The 24,155-nt window shown below is 42.2% G+C and overlaps 1 protein-coding gene across 2 annotated transcripts in view; it reads right to left on the bottom strand.

The window, feature by feature from the left end:
• LOC117246796 (corticotropin-releasing factor receptor 1-like) overlaps nt 1–23,885 on the bottom strand; it is a 99,827-nt gene extending 75,942 nt beyond the window's left edge. Inside the window, exons 1-4 of one of the 2 annotated variants that reach the window (XM_033610770.2) lie at nt 23,110–23,885; nt 17,315–17,402; nt 7,521–7,580; nt 7,061–7,186 (exon numbers count right to left, since the gene is read on the bottom strand). In XM_033610770.2, the coding sequence (XP_033466661.1) occupies nt 7,061–7,186; nt 7,521–7,580; nt 17,315–17,402; nt 23,110–23,139 (304 nt within the window). In that variant the 5' untranslated portion in view covers nt 23,140–23,885. The remainder of the gene's footprint in view (nt 1–7,060; nt 7,187–7,520; nt 7,581–17,314; nt 17,403–23,109) is intronic. The other variant, XM_033610771.2, reaches the window with a different exon arrangement.
• Between the last annotated feature and the right edge of the window lie 270 nt (nt 23,886–24,155).

The following is a 24,155-nucleotide window of genomic DNA, read 5'->3' as shown; positions in this document are numbered from 1 at the left end:
ACCCACTGGGAGAAAAGAGTGAGTTTGTGTGTTTGTGTGTGTGGTGACCTCGGCTCAGCTCCTTCACTGCTGCTCTCTGAGGTCCATCAGGTCCATTTGTGCCGTTAAGTGTTGGCAAAACAACATTTTTGTGAAAGCACACCCTCACAGCTCTTTTGTGTTTACATTAAAAGTCCTTTACATAAGCAGATGCTGACAAACAGGTGCTTTAAACTCAACCTTGAGGAGAAGTGTGTGAGGTCACAGTCTTTGTCTCCATGTGACACAAACACTTGTTTGTGCAGAACCATTGAGACTAATGAAACGACAGCAAACAGCTTCATTAAATGTTCCTTCTCCCCCCTCTGACCTCATCGGTGAAAAACATCAAATATTTAACAATGATTAATAATAAATTCATACTATAAATACGCCCTGAAGTTGAAGCTTCATTTGTAATCCATGACTTGCGACTCAGTAGTGATATCATGGAGACTGTTCAGCATTCAGTGAGCGAATCGGCTCTGAATCTGCATCAAGTAAACATGTCATCATCTTGTATCCTGAACCTTTTTTCCACTTTTGACCTTCGCTGGTGATGTCAGCTGGTGGGAGGTCGTTGTTTTTTTTAAGACTTTTATGCCGCGCTTGAATAGAGATTATGTTAATCCTGAAGGAGAAATGAACCTTGCAGTGTCAAATTACTGGTGAGCTGAATTATAACCCGACTCGGTCTCTCTCCTCCTCTCGGGGGTCCTGTGGGGGTTTTACACTTTAAATGACCAAGAAACACATTTGCTTTCATCTCCTAAATCTACTTAATTATGTTTACTGTGCAGTGTTTGTTTTACCTTCAAAGTGCAGCAGTGCCATTAATGAATACACCTCTCAGACTACACGTCTATACTGGATCAGAGTCATTTCCATTTGAAACCTCTTTATACAGTATTTGTGTAAATTACAGCAGCTATTGGTAACAAGACTCATACACTGATAATATGAATTAAACTTGAATCTGATGAAGGACAGAAGTTAAACCCTTCCTCATTCTGCTGAGAATCGCCGTTTAAAGGATCACTGCACTATATTTAAATCCTGTGCTTAAACTCACCAAAAATCTGTTTTTAATTTGACACTGATAACGTAAAAATCTGATTATTAATGTGTTTGTCTCATTAAGTTACTGTCTGATAATTTTATATTGGTCTTATTTATGTTTAAAGACAGTCCTTGGGTTGTTTTTAGGATGCAGCATTTTATATATGATGATTCTATGCAGCCGCTGCAGACCACTGTTCAGAGGGTGTTTTGTAGCAACCAGTTTTTTATGGCCCATTAGAGATTTTCCGGCTGAGTTTTAGGCTCAAAAAGTGGATGTTTTGTAGTAAATTGCAGGTGTGTTTCAAACGACTCTTTAGGCTTGAAATGTGGGTGTTTTGGTGTGGCCCATTAATGTGTTTTTTGTCTCCAGTTATTGGTGTTTTTTAGTGACCCTTCTCTGATTTTCCAGCTGCTTTTTGGGCTCAAATCTTGGGTGTTTTGTAGCCCCAAAGCAGGCATTTTAAGCTATTTTAAGCTTATCTTTGCCTGACCATAGGAAAGTGCTTTGTGTGTCCAAACCTAACTACATGTTAACAATAGAAAATCTGATACATAAAAACCTGCAGATGTAACCTGCCAATATATTTTTTTAGTGATTGGGCTTTCTATGTTTACATTTTTGTTTAAATCAGATTTTACAACTTGTTTTAAAGCAATGAGTTGGTTAATGCATGTGTGCACTGTCAGAAAATTAATCTGCAGCTATTTTGATAATCAGTGAACCACGCCAGGCATTTTTACACAAAAATGACCAAAAACCTTTGGCTCCATCTTCGAGGAAAGTAATTTGATACTTATGCACGTACCCACATCGCTTGACCCAAAGAAGGAAAACCATTATCTCCTAATTATGAGTTCTGCATTTCATAATTCTGACTTTCGATCTCATTATAATGAGATCAGGAAAAGGTTAAGGTGGTCGTCAACATTCCTGTTTGAGAAGACAGAGACATGACTACGCTTGCTGATTTAATTTGCTTGTATTTCCTTTACTCAGTAATGGTATCATCATTAGTGTGTCAACATTGTGCTTTTAAAGTCACTCTGTTTGTTCACGAGCAGCCAAAACTGAACGTCATGTTTCATGGACACAAAGTCAGAATACATCCAGGCTGGTGTTGTGCTCAGTAAGTGCAATAAAGTGTGATGAAAATGTTTGCAGCGACTATAGAGTACACTATCTATGAAATGTTTTCTCACAATGATGACACACAGCTTTATGTACATTTCTTTGTCATATATGACAGAATATGTTTTTTGTTTTGGATGAAACAAGCTGTCTGAAGGCATCATATTGTGCTCTAACATATTATAACGGCCATTTGTGGCATTTTATAAACACACAATGAATTAAGTCAAGAAAATAACAGGCACATTCATTGAAGATTAAATTAATTGTTCATCCCCATTTGTTAGGTCATTGTTGTGGCTGCCTAAGAACACTCAAAATAACATTTTAAATTCCCTGTTTAAATAAGGATTGAATAAAAAATCCTGTGTTGTTCGAACAGAAACCTGAGCACAGCAGTGTTTTAAGTTACATACTCACGTCAGCGTGGTGATATACTCACAGTGACAATGCTAACATGCCGATGTGTTGCATGTCGGCATAGCGTGTTGCCATGCGAACATTAACTAATTAGCTTCAAAACATTTTTTCAAATATTTACAACTGAGGCATTTTTTATCATCAAAAAATAAAGACCTAATATCTGAGCCACCTTTGACAAATCTTGAAAACCTAATCATTACAAATCTGGCTAACAGGGGCCTAGTATCTTTGTTTTATGGGACTTTGATATCTCACGAAAAGGAATCATCCAAAGACAGATTAGAAGCATGGAAAGTCAATATTGGAGAGGATATACTTGAAGAAGACTGGGAAGTGGCATGCTTAAAGGCACAGCAAAATACAATTAATACAAAATTGAAATTGCTCCAGTATAAATGGCTGATGCAAACTTATATATTCACCCCAGTGAAATTGAATAAAATCTGTCCTAATACTCTAGATACTTGCTGTAAGTGTTTAGAGGAAAAAGGAACACTGTTCCAAACACACTGTTGTGTTTGGAAATGCTCAAAAGTACAATCATTCTGGCAGAGTGTGGTGGGGGCCATTTCTCAGATGGTGGGTAAGAATGTTCCCCTGCAAGCCAAACTCTGCATCCTGGGTACATTCCCTGAAAATTTGGTCGTCAATTCTAAACAATCAGTATTGATTGATTTTGGTCGTCTTCAAGCTAGAAGACTGATTGCTCTTTTCTGGAAAGATATACAATTGCCCTCTGTAAAGTTATGGTTGAAGGAGATTGCAACATACTATCTTGCATTAGAAAGACTTACATATATTGTTAGAGGGAAAAGAAAACAGTTTGTTAAAATATGGAAACCTTTTTTGGATTTTTTGGAAGATGAGAATGTTGTAATAACTTGAGGTCTTCAAGTTACTGCTGCTGCTGCTTTTTCAGTTATTTGTTTTTTGTATTTATTTTCTTCTGTCACTGTTTTATTTGTATTTTTATTGCTATTATTATTTATTTATTTTCTTTCTTTGATTGTTTTGTTGTATAGTACATTTATACATTGTTGCTATTACTGTGGTCATTGTTGTTTGTATGTTTTATTATATGTAAAAACCTAATAAAATATTGTTAAAAAAAAACTAATTAGCTTCAAACACAAAGTGCAGCTGAGTCAAAGAGAGTATTTAATCTGTTGTCAGATTTGCACACGTAACGTATGCTGACAAGATGAACAGACTAAAGGAGCAGCTTGTAGAATTTACTTTAATAAAGTTTATGTAATAACTGTTAATAAATTCTGTGTACATATTTGAAATACATAGAATTCATAAACAGTAATTATTAGGGCTGTCAAAATAATGTGATAAATTTGGTAAATTAATCACAGAAAAAATGATTATTCGTGTTCTGTGGTGCCCTTTGTTTGACCCGGTGCGCCACTGAAGACCGCAGTGTCTTTGTCACATGATGGAGGCAGACGAGATGACGCTGCTCGGCCCCGTGAGCGAACATTTACATTTAAAAAAACGCCTTGATGGAGCTGTCAATAGGAGCGCTGTTCTCTGCAGTTTCCCAAAGAAGGAATATTTGTACCATCTGAGTACTTCAAGCCTGAAATATCACCTCAACACAAAGCATTTAGCAGCAGACCAGAAGGTCTGAGTTAGCATAGCCTCTGATGCCAACGCTAGCAGCCAGCCTCGTCACGCCACATTCAACCAGGTGCTCAGATGCAAACTGAGTAAGGCCCAATCCCAATACCCCCCTTGCCCACTACCCCTTGGCCCTCAAAATGAAGCAACGAGGGGTAGGGGTAGAAATCTTTCCCTAGGAATTGGGACACCACTCACTACATCACCGCGTCAGTTACATTCACGCATACGTAACTATTTTAAACAGGAAGCTGCGAGCCATCTACATTTCCATCCGGCATCTACAATGGAGTCTCCAGTTGAGTTCATCCTACCGATCGCGTTTGCTGCATTCATCATGCTTCGTTTGATGAACAACAGACGACAGGGGACTTCTGCTAGCTAGCTAACCAGTTAACATTACGAGGCAGCATAGTTACACTAGCTGGCGTGTTATCGTAATGTGAAAAGTCTGACAATTTTGCAGAACAGGACAGATGCCAGACGCCAGATAGTGCGAGCTATCTAGCTAGCTAACAAGCAACCTGACGACGGTAACATTAGCTAGCTGGCTAGCTCTCTGTCAACTCCAATCTAGACATCGTGAATAGCAATAAAAACTTTTTTCCCCGTCTCTTGCTCGGTGGTAGCCATGGCGACGTCTACCCCTCGCTGGCAAGTCAGCATCTGAAATCCCTCGCTCCGAAGGGCTAGTTTCATACCCACTACCCCTCGTTATGCCCCCTACCCCTACACGCAAAAAGGAATTGTGACACCACTACCCCTCGCGGGAACGCACAAATGTAGGGGTAGGGCTAAGGGGGGGTGTTGGGACGGGCCCATTGTCTAACTGTAACCAACTAACTGCCGTACAAAATGGATCGTAATGGACTGCAGACCAGTTTGGGTGGTCGAGGACAGGGGGACAATTGTGTTCAAACTCCAGCAGCTTTACTATGACACATCTGCCAACATTCACTTGAACTGAAATCTTTTAAATACTTTCACAGCAAGATTTGATGTATGTGATTTTAGATTGATGAATTTAGATTTATTAAACACAGAGCATGTAATTAATAAGGTACTTTTTTTTAATCACTTGACAGCTCCAGCAATCATATAAACTTAATTAAAGTAAACCAGGTAAATTATATGAGCTACAGTTACATAAATTCTCACAGTATAAACACATTAATGGTACTTTTTGGTTTATCCTCCTGAGACCTGAACTTTTGTTTGCAATGCATTTTTATTTTCGCCTAGCTATTTGGGATCAGTAGGACCTGATAAGTATAAAAAAATTAAACACTGTTGCCAAAAATCAAGTCATAATGTCCTCAAACAAAACGATAATAAAGTCCCCGTGTCTTCTACATTCTAACAACAGCGTCTCAGCTTGTTACTGCAGCTAAAACTACAAATGTCATTAATCATACATAAACAAGTTTCAACCATAAAATTTGATCAGGTTTTGGATCTTGTCCACGTTAGTGTCAGAGCTGATTAGTGTTTTGTGCTCTTACCCTAGATGGCACCAAAATGTGTCCACAAATGAGGACAACAGGTCTAAATTCAGCAGAGTGAAGTACCAGGTCCTGTAAACCCAAGATGTGATGTCCTAATATGAGGACGCAGGGTCTCAGGAGGATAAATCAGATTTACTTGAGTCAGTTGAATGGAAAATTTATTTGTAACTAAACAAAATAATTTCTTTGAGAGAATGTCATTTTGCAGGTATATGGTGATGAGCCAAAGTATTGGGTGCATTAAAACTTTGACCTGATGATGTAACCACACTGATTTCAAAGGATTACCAAAGATATAATTCATCCTGTGGAGAACAGGAATGTTTGTACCACATTTCATGACAATCCATCAAACAGTTGTTGAGATTTTCACTTAAAATCTAGAATATTAACATCATTGTGGCGCTAGAGCAAAAGCCTGAGCATGGTCAAAGTCAGTGGGATTCATCCTCTGAGGAATATGAATGTCTGCACAAACATCCATGCGGTGGTTGATTTGGTGGACAGATCGTCTCTTGAGTCCTGACGCTGTGAAAAGTGGCTAAAGAATCTGAATGTCACCAGTTTGAGAACAGATTCTTTTCAAAAGAGAGCAGCAGACGTGTGATTCACAGAGCAGCTCCATTCACTGCAGCGATTCAATTTCAGGTGGATTTTAAGAGTTTGACCTGAGAAGAAACTGTGGTGCAGAGGAGTTCAGGAAGAGCAGGAATCTGAACCACTTTCATACTTTCACAGCCTGAAAGTGTGATTTCTAAAATATCTACAGAGACTCTGCACAAAGAATTGGGTCAGATTATTTGGCTCTGCGACCCAGATCATGTTTCAAGGAGTGGATCTGGTAGTGGATGCCAAAACGAAGAATAGACATGAGTAAAGAAATTTGAAATCTTGTTTCAATTTCTTTACCAGGCTTAAGCATCTCAGTTGGCAGCGAATTACAATCCATTTTGCAGAATTATCCCATCTTTCTTTTTTGTGTTTAAGCCCTGACACAAATGTTTCTCACAGCGGGTGCACTGCTCGTCTTGTCTTCAGTGAATCACGCTCCTTTCTTCTGGCACTTCATGCTGCATTATCAGCAGCAGTCCCACTTTGTGTACACATGTTTTTACACCTCTGTGTCTCTTGCTAATTTGTATGCTCATGCTAATTTCTGTATCCACAATTACGTAAACAGGATTTACCCAGGGGGAGGACGAGTGAGGGAAGGAGGAGGGGGGTGAAATCAAATTAAATCATGCTCTGAATCTATTGTTTCCTGTTTGGCTGGCAGGATCTGACAGAGAGGACTTACTGGTGGTGTTGTATCTGACGCCATAGAACATCTCAGGACAGGGTCGTGCCACCATCTGGCCGGCGCTGCTCCTGGGCCAGCAGGTGCCGATGCCATCGATGGAAGTGTCACAGGAGAGTCCTGAGCCTGAAGCGTGAGGACAGAAGTGTCAAGACACAGACGAACATTCCTGGCATGGCTCTGGACTACATTTAGCTGTGGTGAAACTCTGACAATGATCTTAGCGATAAATCTAGGAGCCAAATAAGCTGTTTGTGTGCAGAGGATTTAATGATTACTCCTGAGCGTCGTCTCCTGCGGAACGTCGCCAAATCTATTTCCAGCATTGTTCCAGTCTTTGATGTTAGTTCTTATAATCTGAGTTCACATCAAACTTGCTTCCCTCGTGGGGTACTCCACAACAACTCTGTTTTGTAGTAGCTACACAGGCAATCAGTTACACACAGCGTGTGCGACTCACCGCTCCACTGACCTGTGGCGTTGCTCAGGGTCTGGTTCCAGGTGGAGGCCAGCGACTGTACTGCAATCCAGAGGGAGAGTTTCATCAATAACCTCAAATCTTTGTTTGCAGGCTTGAGAATAGGGCTATGAAAATCTCATTAGATTCAGCTTAACAGCTACAAAAGGGTGAGCATTAAAGGGCAACGGTAAACATTGGTGACAGACCTTTCCCCGAGCAATAAGAGGACGGTAGCAGGAAATATGAATCTAGACGTGCCCCGAGGGTCAGGCTATTACTTCTGCAATAACCGAAAGAGATTTCGGAAATAAGGATGTTCTGAAGGGGCGAAGTTCAGGCTTCAGTCGAATGCTTTCACATGTTTTATAACCGATGTTTTCACACTGATTTGTGTTGAAAATGAAGAATGAAAGGAAAACAAAATGAAGACAGAGTGGTTCTACTAAAACATCCCCAAACAGAAAAGGACAGCACTGGAGGTTTGCTCAAACGCCTAAAACAACATATATTTATGTCTTCAAGTGGTAAATTATGACCCTTGTCTGTCTGTTTTAGCGTCACAGACTGTCGTAGCAGCGCACGGCTGCGACGACAAGTTGTGATTGTGATTCAGGGGCGGCTGTTCTCTATAAAAGCCATGCTTACAATTATTTTTTTTAAATGCGTCTATCAGGAGATAATGAGATAATCCCATTATAATCACCAGTTAACAAAAGCTCATTTCCTCTCATTACTTTTAATGTGTATAAGAGATGAGGAGTGCCATCCCAGCATGCATAGACAGACTCTTAACAACAGGAACAACTGATCTAAGCTGTCAGATCAGGGACCGCCCTTTATTGATCAACACATCAGACTAAGCTTCAATCAGGGTCTAACACAGACAGAAACTGCATTGTGTCTTTCAGTTAGAGATCACATTCAGATCGGTCCTTCTCATCAAGTACCCCTCGCCATAATGTGTAGTTCAGGGTGGAGTCGAATGTTTAACTCCACCCACGCTGCACATGTTTGACTAACTCAACGGCACCACTGGAAAGTGGACATCAATACTTCATGAAGTACTAAATCATGAACACTGCAGCCTTGAAAACATATAAGACCAGTATATTTGTAACAAAGTCATGATCTGTAGTAAATCATTGGCCGCATATAAAGAAAAAAAGGATGCATTTGCAAACTGACCTCTTGGTTTTCTGGCAAAAGAGCGAAGCACAGTCTGGGTCAGCTGGAGGCTGCTCAGAGGCTGTGGGATAGAGCCAGCCGGCTGAGAGTCAAGCTACGGCCCATGGAGCATGCTAGAGGATTCATGAGGGCCGGATGGGCAGTCATAGCGGGTGAGAGGAGAGCCAAGGCCTGCAGAGCATGTTGGAGGCTCCATATCCAGGGCTGTGTGGACTCCTGCGCTCCCTCTGGTTCTCCAACATGCTCTGCAGGCCCTGGCTCTCCTCTCGCCTGCAGCAAGCCCCTCTGACCCAGGCTGTGCTCTGCTCCTCTGCCAGGGAGCCAGAGGGGGGGCAGGAGAGCGGCAGGGTTCATGCTCACAGCCTTCTGTCGCCTTTGCCTCAGTGTCCACATACCCCTGGACGTGGAGCTGTTATGTCTGTTTTTTAGGGGATTTGTGGGGTAGCATATTTGGCGGGAAAAGCAGTAGTCTACAATAATGCATATTATCTTCACATACTGTTGTCATATTGCTGCATCCTGTGGTCCCTCCACCTCACTCTCGCATATGAGACCACTTCGCATAGAGAGCAGACAGCAGCTTTGGAGACAGACCTTCAGTTAGCAGCTCAGATTCAATCAGCGCAAACCCCAACTCCCTGCCGGATCTGCAAGCTTCTGTGCTGCCGTTACACAGGTCAGACCCAGCGCTGATACTGGCCACCAGCCTGCCGTCATCACCAGCGCTGGGTTAGCAGGTTAGCTCTGGCTGAGTTTGAATTGCTTCAGCAAGTCTGTCTCCGCCTCTCCAGATGAGGCAGAGGAACCGTGAGGCAGTAGCTAGCATGCTAAGTAGCAGTTAGCACAGTTGGAATTGCTAACACAGCTCAATGTTCGACTCTTTCCACATTGAGCACAGCCATGGATTGCACGCTGCACTTCACATGCAAGAAATTGAATTTTTAATGTGATAAATGATGTTATCTTGAGAAATCTGACTTTTTTTTTGTTGTTGTTTATTATTTATTTATAACCAAAACGTTTTTACTTACAAACTGCAGTTCAAGAAATATGCTCTCAAAACAGTTTCATATGATTGCAACAAAAAGACACAAAAATACCTCCATGGGCACAGGGTACAATCTGAGCCTGTTTTACAAATGTTTATTTCCAACTCCGACTGTACGAGTAAATTCTTTGTGATCTAAAGTCCAAACTCACGATTTCTGTGTTCATACTGTTTGTGTAAAATACAAGATAAAACAGCCCCTTGGCCCTCATAGTCTGTTCTGTCTATTGACAAAGGTTCGTTTGAAAGTTCAGAGTTCATCTCTGCAGATCTCTCATGTTACACCTCTTTAATTAACACTAATGCATTATTGCCAATATTTCTCTTGTTCATATGGGTTGTGACAGCAGGAGAAGGAAACATCAAAGAGGCATGTAGAGTGTTGCCACAGTTGGATCAACCTGGCCTTGATATTTTCTCTCCACATGACGCAGTGTGTCGCCATGGCGCTTTCACACACTCTGTTTGCACCTGCGCACAGGCACAGTGAGAAGAAAGAAGCACTGATCTCAGCGAATCGGCTCATGGCTCTGCTTCAACTGTGTGAGAGCCTGATGACAACCGATCAAAATTTCAGACACGTAAGGAATTCATCCAAACATCCGATAAGTGGTTGGGAGCAGCTGATCGGTTTTCGCTCCCCCTGTGCGCTCATGAAGGTATAATAATCACTACAAAGATGGCGCCTAGTCATTCCGACGGAGCTGCTCACCTGGGCCATACGGCAAAAAAGTTTCTAGCCTCCAGATTTACGTCTGTGGTATGCAGCCCTCTGAATATGTGCATTAGTGTCATAATTTACTTGTTGGAGGTGTCCTGTGAACAGATTTACAGACGTCTCATTTTGAGTGGCGGACTATGGGGAAGATGCTTTTTGGGCTGCAGTTGATTTTTTTTTTTCCAATGCAAATGACAGCCAACAAATTCAAAATTGGTTCAGACTCCAAAGTGAGTCGTGTGGCTCAAAAATCAGGTTAGAAACAGGCTCAGATTGTACATGTGCGGGGCCACTAGCTCTCTGTAAGTCTCAAAATTTATTATGTACATGTTGCATGTACAGCATGCTAACTTTAGCCGCTGGTGAACCTACATTCAGGAGTCATGCTAAGCTAGCTTCGGTCTGGAAATACCTTTACACTGTAGGCTGACCATAACGTCTTATTTTCTATTTCTCTGCTAGAAGTCCACAAATATCTTAACAAGTAATAAAGTAAAACATTTGCATAATGTCGGTCTGAGAAAAAACTGTTTACACATTGTGACCCCAAATAATGGGACGCCTGCAGGTTAAATAAAATATGTAGCTTTTTGCTAAGTCTACTATAACAGAGCAAAGAAATCTCACTCACTGTCTTCTATACTTTCACTAATCAGGAATTCAGTGCAGAGACCTTCATCATGTTATTCTGAAATGAAAATAACCTGATGAAGGTCTCTGCACCAAAATGTTGTTCCCAATAAACGGAAGTTTTCTGTAAGTGTAGAGGACAGTGCGCAGGAGTTCTTTGCTCTGTTATATTCTGTCCATGGTCTTCTCCTGTGCACCATTTCTGTCTTTAGTGTCATGTTGCTTTACATTCTTATGGGTCGTTTTGTTTTGTTATTAACCTCCCATCAGACCTCAGTCATCAGTTCCCGGCCAGTATTTGTATGTGGGGCCCATATGGGTGGTAAATGGGTTGAAAATGGTTTGAAAATGATTGTCCATTGGTTCCATATTGGCCCCATGCCCACTGCCCACATCAATGGCTTTACCCAAGTGGGCCTCACATGGTTACGTGAGGGCTACTGGGTACCAAGTGGGTCTGAGCTCAAAATGGGCATCTTATCTGGGGTCCACCTATGGCTAAGCCCCGCCCTCAAATGCAATGAGCCAATCACAGTGCGTATAGCCATTCCCATACACTGGGACATTCTCTGCCTGGACGTCCATTGAAATGCATTACAGAAAGTCAGTTTGTTCGGTTTTATGAAGTTTAAAAATGGTCAAACGGTGTGCATGGGGTACATGCAACTCTGACACAAGGTATCCTGAGAGGCTGGGCGACCAGGTGTATTTTTTACACTTTAAACCACATCTCAACCGAGAAAAGTGTCTCCTTTGGATAAAGTTGTGTGGTAACGTTAGACCACAACATCAACTCAACGTGAATAAGATTAACAATGATGTCTACATCTGTTCTAAGGTAAGTCAACATTGTGTTTGAGGCAACATATTGTCACTTTGCTGGAAAGAAATATAAAGTTATCTTTAACATCTCTAGCTAACGTTAGCTAAAGTTAGCCTAACGTTAGCTCCTAGCTGCGTTGTTCATCATGTCACCTTGTTTGCTGGGAGTTCATTAGCCTATTTTGTTCTAGTTTTGTACTTTGGTGATCGTACATCATTGTTAGCTGTTGTCCAAAGGGCTCTAGTTAAGCTAACGTTAACTTCTGGAGCTTAGCTTCATTAACTTATCTGTAATGGCAGAGATAACAAAGGTTGGCAAACGTTATGCTGAATGATTCAGTGTAAATACTGTAGCACCAAACTAACGGAGAGACACTCTTGGTAAAGATGGTAAAAAGGCTGTTACACAACAGTTAGTTCCGGCCCTGCAATCTGATTGGTCGAGAGACAGTAAAACCGTGATGATATTGGAGTAGAACATCACAGTTATTTCACTGTGTATGTATCACTCCGCCTCACAGCTGATTGCAATCAACAATCGAATCAAAACTGACGGTTAGTGTCAGTTAGGTCAGCAGTTGCGTTGTAGGCTAATTAATTCATCCACTGTCAAACAGCCAAAAATATGGATTTATTTCCTAAAATAAGTTTTGAATTGAACTATGAATGGTCATCAGAGGAAGATGAGGGAGAGGAGAAGCTGAATCCATCTGAGCACACATCCAGGTTTGTCAGTGTTTCATCAGCGGAGCTCAATGACTTGGAGAAAAGCAACATACTGTCAGATCAGAAGGCAGAGTCGGCTGTGCCTGTGAAGCCACAGTCCACCATGCAGTCACCACAGACTTATTTCACTAGCTGCACAATTAATGGAAACATGCAGATAAATGTGTATAAAGAGTAAGTGCCTGGCGCACCATGTCTGCGTTACATAGCAACGGTGACAGCGGAGTCCTGAGGGAACTATTTTTGTTGGCGGAAGACAAATAAAATGCTTAAATTATCTATTTTGTCCTCATTTTTCAACATTTCTTAATTAGCCTTGCTTATTTAACTGTTGAACTGTTGTATAAAAGGCTGTGATTGTCAACCGAATCACAGCCGTGACGATATCACAGTACAACATCACTCCATCTCGTGTGATATTGCTTAATTATCCTTTTCTCATATTCTGAGCCAGAAACCATGAAATCATTTCATAATTTTCAATATTGGTGGCAATACGATACCTGAGCTTCAGTGTTGGTATAAAAACAATATGTTTTCATGCACAGAATGTGTCAAACTGCTCGATGCAGCAGAGTTGAATAAAGAACTTTGAATAAAACATAAAAGACTCTGAAGTTTGAAAAGTTTCCTGATTTAAATCAGATCTGATCAAAAAGGAAATAAACAAGACGAAGAATCTCATTCTAATTCAGTGCCGACTTCTGATATTAATCAGAACTGAAACAATTCAATTTTATTTATAAAGCCCAATATCATAAATCACAATTTGCGTCACAGGGCTTTACAGCATACGACATCCCTCTGTCGTTCAGTAAGAGACACTGAGGAGGGATCCCTCTCCCAGGACGGACAGATGTGCAATAGATGAAAACAGGCATATAGGGTTTTATACTTTTTTTTGGTTGATCAAGAGAAATTATTTAACTACTATTACATCTCTTCAGATAATCCATTGATCGTATTTAAGTCATTTTGTGCAGCAACAACACCAAACAGTCTCTGCTTCCAGCGTCTCCAACGTGAGCATTTGTTGCTTTTCTGTTTTATGTCGCTGTAAACTGAATATTTTGGGTTTTAAACTGTTAACAGGACAAAACAAGACAATTAACGCAGCATCTTGGGCTCTGAAAAAATGTCATGGGCATTATTTATTCAATCTTTGATATTTTGTAGACCCAGTGATTAAATGATTAGTCATGAGCTGCAACAGCTTCTTGATATCTGAACCTACAGACATATTTCAGTCGGCGTTGAAAAAGTACAGAAGTTCAACACCCGGTCGAGTCATCATCACTGAGCGACGTGACAGCATAATAACACAACACAGACAGCATTGTTATTATCTGTTAAGAGCTACCTGGGACATCTTTATTAGTTTTAAACCCGGAGGCGAATAAAAGAAGAAGATTCCTGTGCACCTGTGTGTGTGTGTGTGTGTGTGTGTGTGTGTGTGTGTGTGTGTGCGCTCCCTGGGTGTGTGCTGCGGTTTAAAGTATTTAATAACCAACTATTACTGTACTTGTGAGGTCTACGTGGAGACAGAATAATAAGAAAAAACATTTTGCCAATAAACACAAGAGGAGAGCTGTGATTGAGGACGAGGGTTTGGCCTTCAGCGGGGGTGCTGGTGAAACATAAAAGACTGAAAATCAATTCAATCACAAGTGCAGTAATTTCTATAAGCAGACTCAGCTTATCTACATCTGAGTGCAGGATCTGTAGGCAACAGGACAAAACTTGGTATCTAAAGCAGTCTGGTTTCCATTCAGGCTGTTCTCATGTACTGTTTGTACGTTTTCCTACAAAAAGCAGCGCATCTAAATCTGTACAAATCTTACGCAATCATGAGCCAGTAATTTGTGTATAACCCATGTAGTATGGAAGGCTGCGATCACATGACCCATGTGCTGACAGGAGTGAACAAGGAAGTGGTTTTGAGCAGTCTAGTAAGGTGGGAGGTTAGGGTGGTGGACTGGTCACAAAACACAGGACTTTCCCCTGGAGACCGCTGTTCTCAACTGTGTGAACTTTGAGTGAACTTTGGGTTATTTTAAGGTACGTCCTCACCATGTTTCTTTACCGTCAGTAATGGGTAAGATATGTACATATATAGATTCACGGGCATTCACTGTCATCTCCAATGTGTGTGCAAAACTCCTCCTTCCTTTTTTTGTGTCACCCAATGTCTGCATGCTAAGCCAGCCAGCACTGGTAGCCTGCTAGCTGTGTGACATACAGAGTGCATGCATAATGAATCACAAGTCATTTAACAGAATATTACACATGGCTGGTCACACACCTGATGGGCCGACCTCAGCACGTATTTGTAGCGATACATTACTGGTCCTGTTTTTGTCTCTGTACTCTGACAAAATCAACTGTTCTGCCATTTCTGTCTGTAAAGAGACGCATTTCCTTGCATTGAACACTGAGGGCGCACTCTGTATACTATACGGAAATACAGACACAAAACTAAGTGGAAATGAGGCGTAACGCACTACAGTTTGTAGATCAGGAAGGCTGTGATCATGTGACTAATGTGCCGACAGGAGTGAAGAAGGCAGGATGGGGTGGTGGAAGGGTCAAACAACACAAGACTCTCCCCCAGGAGACCTGTGTGTTTATATGTTTCTTTTCCTACACCTAACCTATGTAACTATGTGTTAAGAACATAATGTCATTCGGGGGGTGCTGATTCCTTACAAGTCATGCACACTGTTGCATGTGCGTCTGGGAGCTCTGTGACCGTCTCAACCTCTGCTCTGAGTGCACCATTGCCTGATAACCTGTGCTCACCTTTGTAAGAATGCAGAGCAACAATCCTGAGTTATTTTGGTTAAATGACATGAGAAGTTGGACTGAGTGTCAAACTGTGGACTAGTTTTATTTCTAAACTTGGAAAATGAGTCAAACTAGACTGAATACTACATGAGTATGAAGACATACAGAATATACTCCTCTTATTGTTCTGTAACTTGTGTGTTTGGTCTCCAGCCTGTACACATGATGAAACTGATAGTGTGCTTTGTAGCCTGCTTGTGCTGGGCACCATGCCACATACTACACTGATATCAGAATACAGATTCCCCCCCCCCTCATCTGAGCATGGGCAGATTATGAGACAACGGGCCCCAGGGTACACATGCAAACGTCCCCACCACCTCTCCTACAAAGGAACAAGACACAAAGACTTTGTCCTGGTTTTATGTCTCCTTGCGGTTGGTCGGGTCTTTTTGTAGACGTTTTGTGTGTCTTTTCACTTCCTTTACATCTCTTTGTAATATTTATGTAACTCTTTGTGTTGTGTAACACAACACAGAAATTTGCATCGTGTTTTGTGTGCGTATGCAAGTCAATGTGGTGTCCATTTATTCCTACGAGAAACTCAATCATCAAGTTTGAACACTAGAGTATTTTGTGTTGACTCGCTTCATACGAACATGAAAACGCTGAACTGATGAATGAACTTCTGCTGGTACGTCCTCAGCATCATGCGTCCCTGAAGGATCTTAATGCTGATTGGCTATCGCGGCGCAAATTGGTCGCTGAAATTCAGCTTTATAAACTCTCACGAATAAGTGTACAGTATGACTTGAAATACTCGCTTTATTTGCCCTGCTTAACTTGCATATTTCGTGTCATTAGCATCACATCCATCCTGCTGATCGGGGGGTTGTTCGCCATTAATCGGAGTGGTGGCCCTTCCTCTTTTTTTCAAAGAGTCCGCCAATCCGAATTCTGTTCCCTGAGTCCTGACAGTAGCTGTATTTCCCAGGCCATCAAATCACAGCATCTGCGGTGAGAGGACACGGAATTGTCTGCGCTTTTATGCACAGGTCGGTGGTGAAGTGGTGTACGTGACTCGTGCTGCGGCCAGACGGACGAGCCACGTATCTCGGTGCCGCTTAAAAACAGGTAATACATCTGGCTACATCTTTCCCACATCAAATATCTGTGATCACCTAGACCCGTGCGTAAAAGCGCACACAATTCCGTGTCCTCTCACCGTGGATGCTGTGATTTGATGGCCCGGTACTCATTGTAGCCCATTCTTATAAGACCCAATAATAACAATAATAATAATAAGTTACTGTGGACCTATATGCCATGCTTTTTAATAAAATGATCACAGGTAACAAACATGCATGGGAAATACGGCTTCTACAGGCTCGCCATAGCTCACTGTCAGGACTCAGGGACCAGAATTCGGGATGGCGGACCGTCGGAATGGCGATATTTCTGAGTGGTGGCCTGTAACCCCTGCTGCTCGGCAGGTATTTGTGTCTAATCGCGTCTTTACATTGACTTCAAAGGTAACTCACTCGCGCAAATGGTTTTATTCACACCCACTGTGAACAGAACATTAGTCTTTGGAGGTAAACGTACGAACAGTGCATGAACATCTTGCAAAGAGCGCTCTGCTACCTCCTGCAATACCTCGTCCATGTGGGTGAAAGCGAGTCCCATCTGTTGTCTGCTGGCTACACTGGAAGGCCTGAAATACTGGCCGTTGCCCTCAGAGGCTAAATCGTCATCAGGCTAATAGCCGACGGGTTCAGAGAAAGCAAGTGTAGTAACAGTGATGCAACTTGAAACACTCGGGACGTAACTGCTCTTTAGAAAGCCTGTAACAGCTGCTGTTGTTGTAAACACCAAACTTACATGAAACATTTCCTGACAGCATGAGCAGAGCTTCACATGTCAGATCTGATAAACAGCCAGAAGGCAGGAGGCTGATGATGGCACACACCTGCAAACACAGAAAAGTCACAAGTCAGTGAAATCAAATATTAAGAGAACGTTAGAGTAAAACACAGCTATCTCCTCACCTCACGCTCCTTTAATTCCCTCACGTACGGCAGACGAATCTGAATCCAACTGAAAGACTCTCGGTGCCCTTGAGCAGATGATGCATGCATTAACAACTCCTTTAGTTGGAGCACTTTGTAGTCTGTAATCATTTTAATCCCCGGCACAGTCTTTCATGTTTACAGATACGAGGGTTCAACAAAATATAAAGGCGAAGAACTTCTCCTTCGTGGAGGGCTGTGATGCTAAACTCAAAATATTTCTGTTTATGCATGGCGTGCATAGTTACAGTTAGCCTACTTTACATGTGTGCGAAGGGAAAACATTAAATAATGCACATAATAAACAGGAGGGGTTGTGTGTGTGTGTGTGTGTGTGTGTGTGTGTGTGTGGTTGGGTCTCGTGTGTGTGTGGCTTTGCTTATTTTAACCATGACTACAATGTGAGATAGCATCTGCTCCATGTACACACCAGGGATGTAAACGTTGAGTTAAATGGCAGTACAGTGGATTAATTTTTCATTCACACACTTTGATCTCATCTGGGTTTCCTGTGACTGCTGGAGACAGTCCAGTGAATGTGTGCATTGTGCCGCACGTTGAACTGGTGACCAGTGATCGCTGCTGGCACACAGGCAGCGTCTGTCACAACCGCTTTATGAGACGCAGGAAAGACCACAAAAGACTATAAAATGTCATCAGTTCCCTTTTTGTTTGGTCGCTCTCTAATTGACCCCAAACTAGGTTACATGTCGGCACAGCTGTCCTTGAGTACCGACCTGTTCCCTGCGGACACGAGAGGGCGGTTACTATTACCCATAAAGCCAATGTTTCATTTCCTCCTTAAATAAATCATTCCTCTCAATAATGCAGCATCTCAGCTGAGTCACCGAAGGAACACGTTGGCATTGTATGTTTCTATAAACCATGATACCTTATATTTACATGTTTGATACGTATCATATCTAGAGAGACGTAGTATATGAGCTGACTGTCATTGAAACCAGTTGTTCTTTAGCGACTCATCACTTTGTTTTAAGCAGCTTTTTATCCACTACTGTGGCTCTTCTTAGCGACGCATTGCTGCGTGTCTACCCAGGATAGTGCCACCAAAAGCGGCTGTTTTTAACCAAGCGGTCGCTGTGTTTTCTGTCAGAATAGTGGCACGACAAGCGTTTATCTTTTACCAAGACATTGCTGTTTTCCAGGCGGGTGTGTGTAGTGACACAAAAAGCAGTTGTTTTGTACTGAAATGTTGCTGTTTCCACCGAGGATAATGCCGAGAAAAGTGGTTGCTGTTAACTGTGACATTACTGTTTTTCCAGCTGGGATAGAGGTGCAAAAAGTGGTTGTTTTTTACCAGCACATCACAGTTTCCACTGAAGGTAGCGCCACGAAAACTGATCCCTTTTTACTGAGACATGGCTGTTTTCCAGGCAGGATAATGGCTCAAAAAGGAGTTGGTTTTTACAAAGACAAAGGCTGTTTTTCAAGATGGAATAGTGGAACGAAACACAGTTGTTTTGTAGCTGCACATCGCTGTTTCCACAGTGAACATAGTGCCATGAAAAGCAGTTGTTTTTTTTACTAAGACTTTGCTTCATTTCCTGCTGCAATAATGAAACATAAGCAGGTGGGTTTTGTTTTTTAATGGGACATCCAGCAAAGATAGTGGCACAAATAGCAGTTGTATTTTAGAAAGACATAGCTGTTTTTCAAGTTGGGATTGTGGCACTAAAAGCAGTTGTTTTTACTGAAATGTTAGTACTTCCACTGAGGATAGTGCCACGAAAAGTGATCACTTTTTACGAGACATTGATGTTTTTCCAGGCGGGATAATGGCTCAAAAGACGAGGCTGTTTTTCAGGATGGTGCAGTGGAATGAAAGCTTTTGATTTTTACGGAGACATCAAAAAGCAGAAGTTTTTTCTAATGAGACATTAGCTGCAACAGTTGTACAAATAGCAGTTGCGTTTTAACAAATACATGGCTGTTTGTCAAGATGGGATCGTGGCAAAAAAGCAGTTGTTCTTACTGAAATATTGCTGTTTCCACTGAGCATAGTGCCACGAAAAGTGGTTGCTTTTCACCAAGGGGTCACTGTTTTTCAAGATGGGATAGTGACATAAAAAGCAGTAGTTTTTTTCACCAGCATGTCACTGTTTCCACGGAATATAGTATCCTCAAACGTGTTTTTATACAGGGACACTGCAGCAACTCAAGCTGAGATAGAGGCATTGAAGTGGTTGTTTTTAACGAGACATAACTTTAGCTCCTGTCGGCATAGTGGAACAAAAAGGGTTTTTTAATGAGACATCAGTGCTTTTCCAGCTGGGATAGTGCCACAAATAGGAGTTGTTTTTTTTACCAGCACATCACTGTGCCATGAGCGATTGTTTTTTACTGAGACATTACTGTGTTACCTGCTGACATAGTGCCACAAAAAGCGTTTCTTTTTTACAGAGACATGGTTGCATTTTAAGCCGCGGTTTGTGCTGCTAAAAGTGGGTGTTTAAAACCTGATCTTTCACTAACCATACCTCAGTGTTTTTTGTCCCTAAACACAGTGCTGTTGAAATGTAAAGCAACACAGCATTTCAACGTCTTTGCTTCATAATAATGTACAAATGTAAAGTATCCATGGTTTGCAGAAATACCAACATTTATCCTGGCGACTGGGTTGAACATCTGTCAGAGTGAAGTGCTTTAAATTAATGCCTGTGTCATGAATGTGTCACTCTTAAAGAGCACTTTCATACCTGATGGTTACAGCAGCGTGAAATGTAAAATACCAGCAGTCTGTGGTCACAACTTGTTAAAGGCTACGCTGCCCCAGATTTCAAAGACGGCTCTGCTAATGGCTCACTGCATCTGTTTCACGCTCACTGAATCCTGGGCAGGTATCGGAGCACAGTAACCTACTGTACCGCTGCTGTCCACCTCCTTCCAAGTAATTAAAGCTTAACAACTGACTGACAGACAGCCACCATGTGACGACAGGATCAAACAGGCCTGTGTTTATATCAGCAGGGTGTCATTTTCCCTGGTCGAAGAAATATACAGATCGGTTACTCGAGAAAAGGCAATAAAATAATGTAGAAATACAGATTATAAGTAGAATTCACGCCTTTAAAATTACACTTAAAGGGACAGTTCACCCCAAAATCAAAAACACACATTTTCCTCTTCCCTGTAAAGCTGTTTATCAGTCTAGACTGTACAGGTAACTGTAACATGTAACGCATTTCATTGAGTTTTACATGTATTAAAGGAATATCATCACTGATGCGTTGATGTGCGAGCGGCATTTTTGTTGTGTTTGGTTAAAGAGCTGCAAAAATATTTCCATCTATAATCAAGTCCTAAATTCATTCCGTATCCTGTTAGGGGTCATGGGGGGGTGGAGCCTATCCCAGCTGACACTGGGTGAGAGGCAGGGTTCACCCTGGACAGGTCACCAGACTATCACAGGGCTGACACATAGAGACAGACAACCATTCACACTCACATTCACACCTACGGACAATTCAGAGTCACCAATTAACCTGCATGTCTTTGGACTGTGGGAGGAAGCTGGAGCACCTGGAGGAAACCCACGCTGACACAGGGAGACCATGTCAGAGCACCTGGAGGAAACCCACGCTGACACAGGGAGAACATGTCAGAGCACCTGGAGGAAACCCACACTGACACAGGGAGAACATGTGGGAGCACCTGGGTTTCCTCCCTCCAGGTGCTCCCACATGTTCTCCCTGTGTCAGCGTCAGCCGCTTAAATTAAACAATTTTTATAGGGCAAGTAAAAACTGACTTCGGGCAAGTAGATCTCTGACCAACTTGGCCGACCGGGCAAGTGAAAAAAAACCTTAGCGTTGAACCCTGGACTATACAACTTACAGAGCACGTTTTTGTCTTTGTGTTAAATTAGTGACACATGTTTGCAGCTGAATATCATGTCCTATAATTTCTTCTGTAATATCTACACATAGAGTGTCAGCATGCTTCTGCTGCAGGATTTAGACACAAACTCTTTCACATCACTGTAGAGCACGAACTGAAGTTTTATTTCACCTGAAAATTGTCACTAAAAACACAAAACGACGTCCTTGAAACAAAGAGAACAAAGTAGAAGCACTTGAATAATGAAAAAGCTGATCTGAGAAAAAGTCTTAAAACAAGTTGATTTGCATTGAAAGCAGGAGCAAATATTCAAACTAGACCTTTTTTTCTTTTAGTTTTTATTTCTTAAAAATTAACTTTAAAGACTCAATGTCAGACTGAAATGTCTCAATAAGTGGGAGATGTTTCACTGCACAGTGCCTCACATTGTAGAAGCTGATCGCGTGTTTTTTATAAAGAATAATCTGCAAAATACGCAACACAAGTAGACGCTCGATGTGGAAGAGAATGCAGTGAGTAGCATCACTTAAGTAGAGTATTTCTACTTCATGCTACTTTACCCGTCTTATCCACTACATTTTATTTAACTGCACTCACCATATCTATCCGACAGCTGCAGATTCAATAAATTATTAGCTATTATTACAGGTTAAAATAAGACCTCATTGTAAAGGTATAAAGTATATTTTGGTGCTCAGACTTTTGACCTCAAATAAATATTTAAATGCACGACCTCTGCTTGTAACCGAGTATCCGTACGCTGTGTTGCAATGACTTTAAGAGCCGAGTGCTTCTAAACTGAACTTACAGTACTTGAGTAAATGTACTCGGTTACTTTTTGACCTTACAGCAGACATGTGATATGTGAGGGGCCCTGCTGGTCTTAAATCACAACAATGGGGACGTGAATAGAAAGCAGGGAGCAGGAGAGCTTTCAAAAGAAGGGTTCAGAAGATTCTTGACTATTCTTAGTGCGGCAGCTCTCTCTCTCTCTCTCACACACACACACACACACACACACACACACACACACAATGGGTAGGAGGTAGTGATGTGAGTCACCTCTGGCATCTGTAACAACATCAGCATGTGCAGCTAACCACATGTCCTTATTGTTGGGAGCAGAGCTGACACCAGATGACTCATCTCACAGGGAAAAGACTTAAATATGTTAATTGGACTTTTCATGACGGGATCCCAAACATGCCTGAGAACAGGAAGTGCACTTGCTGCATTAACACTTCTAATCTCCAGTGTCCCAAATCCGGGTTTTTTCAGCATCAGCATTTGAGCCCCGGTCCCATAAAGAGGGAGGAAACATGTCACTCGGGAGGGTTTTCTCATGCCATCTTAACCCAAAGTCCTGTTCGTGTCTCTCTGTTTACGAGCGAACACGTCATTTGCACCCTCGGCTCTTATTCCTAACTCATATGATGCAGAGTGTTGTTGGTGTGTTTGCAGCGCTGCAGCGGGAAGGTGCGGAGCAGAGGAACAAGCTTCCTGTCCTGGCTCAGAGCTTTTAGTTCAGGGGAAGGTTTTAATTTAATGGATGATATTTTTTTAGCTGTGAGATGGAGACAATATCCAAAACTGACATCTGGACGGGATGATGTGTTAAATCCCCGCGCACCAAGATTATACTCAGCTGCAATCCGCCGGAATAAGGCAGATCTGTTATTCAGATATTTTGATTAAATGTCCAAAAGCAGGTTTGAAGATGAAGCGGACGCGCAAAAGGCGCAGAACTTACCTCAAGCAGACAGAAGCATTTGCGACGCATTTCCACACCTTTTATTTTTCACATAGTGTCCAGGTGTGACGGTAAATGTCTTCTTGTGACTCGGTGACAGTGTTGTATCCTCCCGGAGTCTCCTCTGACTTTAAATGTGCAGAGAAAAGTCGCACAATTTGTCGGAAAATAAATGTTGTTGTTGGGAATGTGACTTGTGTCCACAGAGAGAGACGCGTGGACACAATCAGGTGTCCAAACGAGCTGCTCGGATCATACTGGGATCCAGTAATGAGGAGATGTGTCAGCTGTCCTTTCCGTTCGGGTCGGTTTCTCGCGAAACGAAGTCAGTTTGTGTTACCGGACTGGAAACCGGATCCACCTTGGAGAGACGCGCACCATCAGACGGACACTCCCGTACCTTTCACGTTTGGCCCCGGACCAAAAAGTCCTCTTGCATGCATGCGTTACTCCGCCGGTCACACCGTCATGTCCCCTCGCTTCATATCCAGCTTGTGAGTCCTGCGCGGAGCCGCTGCGCTGCTTCACACCGTCTCCTCGACGCGCCGCCCACGTTGTGCCATTTACACCGGGACTATGCGACGCGGCTGAGGAATAACTCCGCTCCTCGCTGTGGAGTTAATTATGCAACGGCTCTCCGCTGTTCCAGATCCTAATCTTTAATCTCTTTGCAATCTAGACGTCACTGCTATGAGAAAGTTAACGCAAGAGCCCGGGGTGAAGTGATTTTGGAGAGAGCAGAGGATCCGCGCGCATTACTGAAAAGAGGAGAAGCTCATCCAGAAGGGAACCCTTTCAACGTGTGTCCCCGTTTGCAGCTGAATTAGTGCCAAGCTCAGTCAGAGTTAACAGATTTGGCTGTGAGCTAAGGCGCACAGATGGTCCCCACTGTGTCAGTAAAGTTAAGCATCTCCCCCGGGGGGATATTTTTAAATAAAATCCAATGCAAATGAGTCCTCAAAACATGCTCTGCACAAACACACAGAAGATTTAGACTTTTTCAGATTAAAGGCACAATTAATTCATCAATCAGTCAGGATCCTCAG

This window comes from Epinephelus lanceolatus, chromosome 21 (assembly GCF_041903045.1).
Source record: "Epinephelus lanceolatus isolate andai-2023 chromosome 21, ASM4190304v1, whole genome shotgun sequence".
NCBI classification, from domain to species: domain Eukaryota; kingdom Metazoa; phylum Chordata; class Actinopteri; order Perciformes; family Serranidae; genus Epinephelus; species Epinephelus lanceolatus.
This window is presented reverse-complemented; position numbering and strand designations above follow the sequence as displayed.